Source organism: Propithecus coquereli, unplaced genomic scaffold (assembly GCF_000956105.1).
Source record: "Propithecus coquereli isolate 6110/MARCELLA unplaced genomic scaffold, Pcoq_1.0 Scaffold221, whole genome shotgun sequence".
Taxonomy (NCBI): Eukaryota; Metazoa; Chordata; class Mammalia; order Primates; family Indriidae; genus Propithecus; species Propithecus coquereli.
In genome coordinates, this window is record NW_012147301.1 from 994359 (window position 1) to 1002449 (window position 8091).

Consider the following 8091-nt stretch of genomic DNA (forward strand, 5'->3'; position numbering starts at 1 on the left):
GGAGCCGGGTTGTGCGGCTATGTGGCAGCCATCTTAGAAGCAACGTGGGCGTCCGGGCACACGGGGCGCCGGGAAGCAACACGGGAAAACACTGGGTCGTTCACGAGCGCAGGGAAGTTTATAGGATTCTAGCTTTTTTTGCATCTTGGGAGATTTGTGTTCTGCTGAAAACTTAGAAATCCTTGGGGCCTAAGATCAAATCGGGGAAAGAATCAATTTCGGGCCTTGCATCTTCATGTGCTGTTTAGTAGGGTGTATCTCCATCTTTTAGGAGAGAGATTTTGTAAAGAGAAAAGACAAACACTTGTATTTTTACTTTCTTCTGAATGCTTGTGTCCAGGTTAAAAATCATCTCTACAAAAGCTATCTGATTCTTTTCGCAAAAAGTGTTCTTTTCGGTGTGTTCTAAATCTTCAGCCGGCTCACAGTATGAATGATGATACATGTACTGCTTTTCCACAAGTAATGTCTGTATATGTGCTATATTGTGTGCCCGGGGATTTCAACGAACAAAATAGACAAAACTATCCTTACAATATTTGGATCACAGTGATGTTGAAATAAATGAATGGCAATATTCTATGGTAATAAATGCTGTGGATAATGGAAAATTGGAATGGTTTGGCCTTAAACAGAAAGCTGAGAAAGTGGCCTGAGAGTCAGGAATTGTGGGAAGAGGAGCTTTGGAGGTGAAGACTTGCTACCTCTGCGGCAGGAGGGGGATGGGCCTGAGTGTAGGGACAAGGAAGGAGATCAGAGACGTATAGCAGATTGTGTAGGCCATCCTTGGGACTTTGGCTTTACTACCAGGTAGGAAGTCTTTTAGAGAAGGTTAATCAAAAACCATAGTGTTTTTACTAGTGAGCTTTGGGAGAGGTGTTTGGAAGATGGTGAGGAGGAAAGGGACGCACGTTTGGATGCATTAAGCCCTGGTAGGCAACATTTGCTGACCATTGGGATCAACGTTTAGACAGTGGCATTAAACAGCAGTTTTCAAACCCTCGTGGTTTTGATTGAATATTGTGCATTCTAAGGACTACTTTGAAAGTTTTATGGTAAACCATTCATTGAAAATTGATGGGCAGAACCTGAGATGCTAAAGTGTCCTTTGAGTGTAAGATGTTTTGGCTTTAAGTGAGTGGTCTTCCCCCACCATAGTAGTCTCTCTTATAACTGAGCACATAATGGTATTATCTACAGATGAGAAAAGTTTGCCTCTAACTTCAAATATCCTTTTTTTCCAAGGCTTGTGCTCGTCCACTGATATCGGTGTACTCTGAAAAGGGGGAGTCATCTGGCAAAAATGTTACTTTGCCTGCCGTCTTCAAGGCTCCCATTCGACCAGATATTGTGAACTTCGTTCACACCAACTTGCGCAAAAACAACAGACAGCCCTATGCTGTCAGTGAATTAGCAGGTAAAGATTTATATCTTCCTACACGTTGATATTTTAGGGGCTGCTTTACAGTAGTGATGAAATTCCACTTCATTGGTCCGTGTTTCTGAACCACATGATTTTCTTGGATGTTCTGATGCTGTTTGCTACTGTGGGTAATAATCATGTTTTGGTATGATGACATAACTAAAATTCTTACTTATTTCCAATTTTAGGTCATCAGACCAGTGCTGAGTCTTGGGGTACTGGCAGAGCTGTGGCTAGAATTCCCAGAGTTCGAGGTGGTGGGACTCACCGTTCTGGCCAGGGTGCTTTTGGAAATGTATCCTTTGTTTTACTGAGACTGGTCAGCCCATGGAATTTAGCATACTGGACTTGGTTTATCTACATTAACGTAGCTTGAAAATATTTGAGTTCGTAATACTAATAGTGTCCCACTTAACAGATTTGGAATCTGGATGGTGTTTATTTTCTATCATGCATTTATTCTTGGAGGAGGAGGTCTGTTCTGAAGGGGAAGTTTTGCTTGCAATGATGTCGTAATTTGCGTCTTACCCTGTTCTCAGCGACAGTTGCCTGCTGTCAGTAAGCTGGTACAGAAGGTTGACGAAAATTTTTACTGAGCAAGACATAATCTTTTAATTCTTCAAATGTGAGAAATACGATTCTTAACTGAGAAAACAGATGTGTCGTGGGGGCCGCATGTTTGCACCAACCAAGACCTGGCGTCGCTGGCACCGTAGAGTGAACACAACCCAAAAGCGATATGCCATCTGCTCTGCCCTGGCTGCTTCGGCCTTACCAGCACTGGTCATGTCTAAAGGTTTGTAATGTTCTGTATTGTGAGCGGTGCAAAATACCCTTTTTCACCTGAAACTTTTTGTTTATTGCTAAGTTCTGTTTGTCCAGGGTGTCTTATTAAATTTCCCGTTTACTAAGTAATTCTTCAAAGAGTGGTGTGTAGTATATAATTAATTAGAAAACTCTCTGCTTTAAAATACTCATCATGTTCACTGCATTTTTATTTAACTGTCAGAATGATGAGATTCCACTTCATTGGTCCATGTTTCTGAAACACATGATATTTGGAAATTCTGATTTGGCAAATTGTATACCATTGTGCTTTTGTGGGTTATATAAAATGTCTCTTAAGTTTTCAGAGGGTTTCAGGGTAACCAGGTAACTATTGAATTGGCTTTATTAGGTCATCGTATTGAGGAAGTTCCTGAACTTCCTTTGGTGGTTGAAGATAAAGTTGAAGGCTACAAGAAGACCAAAGAAGCTGTTTTACTTCTTAAGAAACTTAAGGCCTGGAATGATATCAAAAAGGTAGGTTTGATGCGAGCGCATTTACAGTTTGGTGATCCTTGGTCCATACAAATTTCTTGTCATTTTGAATTTAAAAATTGACGTATGAAGGGTAGGATACCTAAGTCTTAGTGTACAAGACAGAAAGGACTTTGGAGCCCAGATCATGTGGGTTTGAATCCTGACTGTCTTTATGGCTCTCTGTTACCATGGGCAAGTTATCCGTGCCCCCAATTTCATTGGTAAAGTGGGATTTTTTTAAACTATGAAGATCTGTTGCAGAAATCATATCTTAATCAGAATACTAAAACTGTTCAATTTATAGGTCTATGCCTCTCAACGAATGAGGGCTGGCAAGGGCAAAATGAGAAACCGTCGCCGTATCCAGCGCAGGGGACCCTGTATCATCTACAATGAGGACAATGGTATCATCAAGGCTTTCAGGAACATTCCGGGTAATTATACTGCTTACATGTTTGATTGGCTATTCTCTGCAAGCTTAGTCAGCTTTTATGATGAGATTCCACTTCATGGTCCGTGTTTCTGAAACAGATGATTTTGTGGAAGTTCTGATTCATGGCTGAATAAGTTACACCACAGATGATTGAAACATCAGTTAATAAGATAGATCTCAGGTACTTTATGTAGCACATAAGCCAAAGAGATAATTTGTTGAAATACAGGCTCCCTGATTCTCCTTTCCCTTCAAAAGGAATTACTCTGCTTAATGTAAGCAAGCTGAACATTTTGAAACTTGCTCCTGGTGGACATGTGGGACGTTTCTGCATTTGGACTGAAAGTGCTTTCCGGAAGTTAGATGAATTATATGGCACTTGGTGTAAAGCTGCTTCCCTCAAGAGTAACTACAAGTGAGTGTTTTTTTGTGTCTTGAAAACACGTTTATACTGTGGATATTTGCATTCAGAATTGGTGTGCATGTTTTCGAAATAATGGGTTTATTTCATTCCTGTTTCCCCTTATGTGTAGATGAAAGAGGATGAAATGGTGAAATACACTACCTCATTGGGTGCATGTTTATGTGAAATGATAGTGTAGTGGAAATTATGATTGAATTCTGGAATCCTTTAAAGCTTCTGTTGAGGTACATATTCATGAATTAAATATATGAGAAATGGGAATTTAGGCAACCATTGTCGACCTTTTTCTTTCAGCCTTCCCATGCACAAGATGATGAACACAGACCTTAGCAGAATCTTGAAAAGCCCAGAGATCCAAAGAGCTCTTCGAGCACCACGGTAAAGTTGATATTTATAGTGTAACTCTTGCCCCAACCATAACACTAGTAGTTATTTCATTTCAAAAATGTGTATGTGTAAAAATGTTGATACAGTGTCTACCTTTTTATGTGTAGCAAGAAGATTCATCGCAGAGTCCTGAAGAAGAATCCACTGAAAAATCTGAGAATCATGTTGAAGCTAAACCCGTATGCAAAGACCATGCGCCGGAATACCATTCTTCGCCAGGCCAGAAATGTAAGTGATAATTTATTTTTTGCCAATATATTAACTTCTTGGATTTGATTCTTAACAATTCTGCCTAATTTGTTGCAGCACAAACTTCGGGTGGATAAGGCAGCTGCAGCACTACGGGCCAAATCAGATGAGAAAGGGGTTGCAGGCAAGAAGCCTATAGTAGCGAAGAAAGGAAAAAAGCCTGTTGGTGTTAAGAAGCAGAAAAAGCCTTTGGTGGGAAAAAAGGCTGCGTCTACCAAGAAACCAGCAGCTGAAAAGAAACCAGCAGCTGAAAAGAAACCAGTAGCTGAAAAGAGACCAGCAGAAAAGAAACCTGCCACAGAAGAAAAGAAGCCTACTGCATAAACTCTTAAATTTGTTTATTCCACAAAGGTCAAATCATTTTGGACAGCTTATTTTGAATAAAGACCTAATCAAAGAGGCAGTGAGAAACATGGCTTGGGTGTGTTGTGAATCTGGTTAGAATTTTTAATACTTATGTTCTCTAAAATTCCAGCCTTTAATTTGTACCATTTTATAGCCTGGTATAAAATGAAGCCTTGGATTTATACTAAATCCATGCAGTGGAATGGAAGAGGGAATTTTTTTTTTAGTTCTGATAATATCCATTTTGTAAATGAACATGTTTTGGAAAACATGTATACAGGCTGTTAAGGTTTAGTCTCCAAAATGGAAATGGATTAAGGTTTGACACTAAGTAAGAGGGCACAATTGTAGAATGGAAGTTGGGGGATACTACAGTAAAATTGGCCCTGAAAAGTCTTGTTTAATGAGCTGTGACAATACAGTTGGAGGAAATGCTTGCCACCCTCTCAGCTAGCATTTTTTTTTAAACCACGTGCATGTTTTAGTTTTTTACACAGTTATTCAAAACTGCTTTACAGTGGGTTCACCCCTATCCCCATCCCACCAAGCTTGTAAACTGATGTCTCACTGCCCCAGAATTAACTTCCCCTGCTCTGTCTCCTGTCAGCGACTTGTTTTGTGTCTGGATTGTTAAAATAGCTACCCATTGGCTATCTCTTTAAAGTTTACAACCAAGGTCAGGTGGGCACAGTGGCTCATGCCTGAATCCTAACACTCTAGGAGGCCAAGGTGGGAGGATCCTCAAGGTCAGGAGTTCAAACCCAGCCTGAGCAAGAGTGAGACCCCCATCTCTACTAAAAATAGAATTTGGCTGGACAACTAAAAATACATAAAAAACATTAGCTGGGCATGGTGGCACATGGCTGTAGTCCCAGCTACTCGGGAGGCTGAGGCAGTAGGATTGTCTGAGCCCAGGAGTTTGAGGTTGCTGTGAGCTAGGCTGAGGCCACAGCACTCTAGCCCCAGGCAACAGAGCAAGACTGTCTCAAAAAAAGTTTGCAGCTAAGGTGATCTATAATCCCTATCTCCGGAACCAAATCTGTTTCTGGGCCTATAAGGACGCCATTTCCTGTTGCAATTTCTTTTAACACTACTTTATCTTCATGCTCTTTAGTTTTAGTTCCTTGGTTTGCGCTACCTTACCCCTTTAGGGCCCACTAGGAATTCTAGCCTGCACAACCCCCTTTAACACAGGCGGGATCCTGCGCCTCAGCTTTGTACTAGATGCTGGTGGTTTGGGTCCCCGCCTTCAAATATACCTGCAGGTGTCGAGTATGTAAGAGGTAGCCACGTGGAACACCACGTCAGGTGTGTGATGCAGCGAGTACTGCTAACCTGAGTCATTTGAGAATCGACGTCTGACCACCTTTACTGTGCGGAAGTGAATTATAGGGCTAACTTGTCCAAAGCCAAGACATCTCCACGTTTACGGTTCCAACGTCTTGTGCGTTGGGAATCCTGAGCATTACCAATCGAGACGTTTAGTCACTTGCCAAGGCTGGGAGCCCTCGCGGGGCTGCGAGGCGACATCGGGCACCGGAAGGAAGCGCACCCACCGCTCTTCCCCAACATGGCCGCCAGCCCCGCCCTCCCCGGCTCGGTTTCCGGGGGGTGGGGCCAGCGGTGATGGCGTCATCACTGAGCGCCCGGCGGATGGCCGCGAGGAGGTGAGGGCGGCGGCGTGACGAGGGACGATGCTGAGCCGGCTTCAGGAGCTGCGCAAGGAGGAGGAAACGTTGCTGCGGCTGAAAGCGGCCCTGCACGACCAGCTCAACCGCCTCAAGGTGACTCCGTGGTCCCCACCCGTCCTTCCATTCCTCCCGCGCGACCATCTCTCCCGAACGCGGGCCTCTACGGCGCCTACCTGCTGCTGCCAGTTCGCTTCCTCGCCTGGCGCTGATCTGCTGGTTTACAAACTCCTGTGCCTGAAGCACCTGACGAGTTTGCTTTGCGATTATTAGGGGCCACCCGTCTTAGAATCTTGATCCTGCCGGTCTAGGCAGAGGCCCGGGAATCTGGCAAGTACAGTCGCATCCCACCCACCCCACCTTCCCCGTAATTGCCGATGGCCCACAGACCGCACACTGAGCAAGTGCCCCCTCCCAAAGGCTCTGCTAGACCCTCCCTGCCCACCGGCCTCTTCCTCCTGAGCCCCCTCTTGAGCTACTGTTTACTAGTTTGTATTGGCGCTTGAAATGGCTATAGTATTGCAAAATTAGAAAGGACTCTCACATCCTCCTGCGGCGGGAAGGGAAGACACCGAAGCCCTGGGAATACAGACCTGCCCCAAAGCCTAGGAGTTCTCAGCAGCTCTTCTGCTACTGACTCCAGACCTTGAGGAGGAGTAGTGATTTAGGCCCACTAGGGCCACTTCCCAGACCTGTGCTTGCTTTGGTCCCTGCGAGATGATCATGATCTAAGTCCGTATGAGATGAGGATTACGAAATTCCTTTGTAAACTAACGTCGTACAGCTGTGATATATCAAAATAATAAGCATTTTCCATCAGGTCAGTTATAATGGCCCACACTTACTTATGTCCCTATATTGCCATAGTACCCCTACAAGTACCTACTGAGTGTGTGTTGATAACCACCTCCAAAGCTTCCTTATGCTTCAGGAAACATCTCCATTTTCTTTTCTTGCTGCCGTCCCGTTCTCATTACTGAGTACATAAACTCAGGCCTAGGGATCCAGCCCTCTGTGGAGTCAGAAGATGACACCTGGTTTTTTAAATGGCACACTTGTGTTTTCTCCCCCAGCTACTAAGTCTGGGGGTGTGGGGGAGTGAAAGCCATGGCTTGGCCAGAACACCTACAGCCCAGGGGAAAGGGGCTGGAATCTTTCTTTGCTCATCTCCTTAAAAGGCAGAGAAAGCTTAAGAGCCCAGTTTCCCCTTCCCTCTAGAGCAGCAGAGAGATACTGTTTTCACTCCCTCTCGTGATGCCAGCCTTTACAGCATGCCCAGCAGTTGACCCCCATCAGTAGCCCAGTGAAATAGTAAGGACAGCATCCTCAACTCTTCTTTTCTAGGTTGAAGAGCTGGCTCTGCAATCAATGATTAGTTCAAGAAGAGGGGATGAGATGCTGTCTTCTCAACCTGCACCTGAACAGTCACAAGATGTAAGCTTAAAAAAGTGCAGACCTAGGGAGAGAATGCAAAGTCTGCTCTGCTCCCATGGCGCTTAGGTGGTCAAAAATCATTATAAATCATACTACCTAGCCGAAAGGACTCAGGGAGGTGAATTTTCTAGTTTAATAAGCCGGCTAGGCCGGGCGCGGTGGCTCACGCCTGTAATCCTAGCACTCTGGGAGGCCGAGGCGGGTGGATTGTTTGAGCTCAGGAGTCCGAGACCAGCCTAAGCAAGAGTGAGACCCCGTCTCTACCAAAAATAGAAAGAAACTAATTGGACAGCTAAAAATATATAGAAAAAAAATTAGCCAGGCATAGTGGCACACATCTGTAGTCCCCCTTAAGCCCAAGTCCGAAACCAGCCTGGGTAATATAGTGAGACACCATCTTAAAAAA

The 8091-nt window shown here is 44.3% G+C and overlaps 2 protein-coding genes across 2 annotated transcripts in view; both read left to right on the plus strand.

Annotated features, from left to right (window-relative positions):
- The first annotated feature begins 1207 nt into the window (after positions 1 to 1207).
- Positions 1208 to 4630, plus strand: RPL4 (ribosomal protein L4). The gene is made up of 9 exons (XM_012644832.1): positions 1208 to 1417; positions 1612 to 1718; positions 2081 to 2219; positions 2601 to 2725; positions 3030 to 3159; positions 3417 to 3573; positions 3877 to 3960; positions 4077 to 4197; positions 4276 to 4630. Exons 3-9 carry the CDS (start codon positions 2081 to 2083, stop codon positions 4540 to 4542), a joined length of 1023 nt encoding a protein of 340 aa, XP_012500286.1. The 5' UTR covers positions 1208 to 1417; positions 1612 to 1718; the 3' UTR covers positions 4543 to 4630.
- A 1602-nt stretch (positions 4631 to 6232) lies between these two features.
- SNAPC5 (small nuclear RNA activating complex, polypeptide 5, 19kDa) overlaps positions 6233 to 8091 on the plus strand; it is a 7053-nt gene continuing 5194 nt past the window's right edge. Inside the window, exons 1-2 of the mRNA XM_012644833.1 lie at positions 6233 to 6347; positions 7596 to 7685. Coding sequence (XP_012500287.1) covers positions 6258 to 6347; positions 7596 to 7685 — 180 coding nt within the window. The 5' untranslated portion in view covers positions 6233 to 6257. The remainder of the gene's footprint in view (positions 6348 to 7595; positions 7686 to 8091) is intronic.

What these genes read in the sequence shown, in the direction of transcription:
- RPL4 (XM_012644832.1), top strand. Translation starts at nt 2,081, where the DNA reads ATGTGTCGTGGGGGCCGCATGTTTGCACCAACCAAGACCTGGCGTCGC. An exon ending in AGCACTGGTCATGTCTAAAG is followed by an intron (nt 2,220 to 2,600) that starts GTTTGTAATGTT and finishes TGGCTTTATTAG; the next exon opens with GTCATCGTATTGAGGAAGTT. An exon ending in AGAGCTCTTCGAGCACCACG is followed by an intron (nt 3,961 to 4,076) that starts GTAAAGTTGATA and finishes TTTTATGTGTAG; the next exon opens with CAAGAAGATTCATCGCAGAG.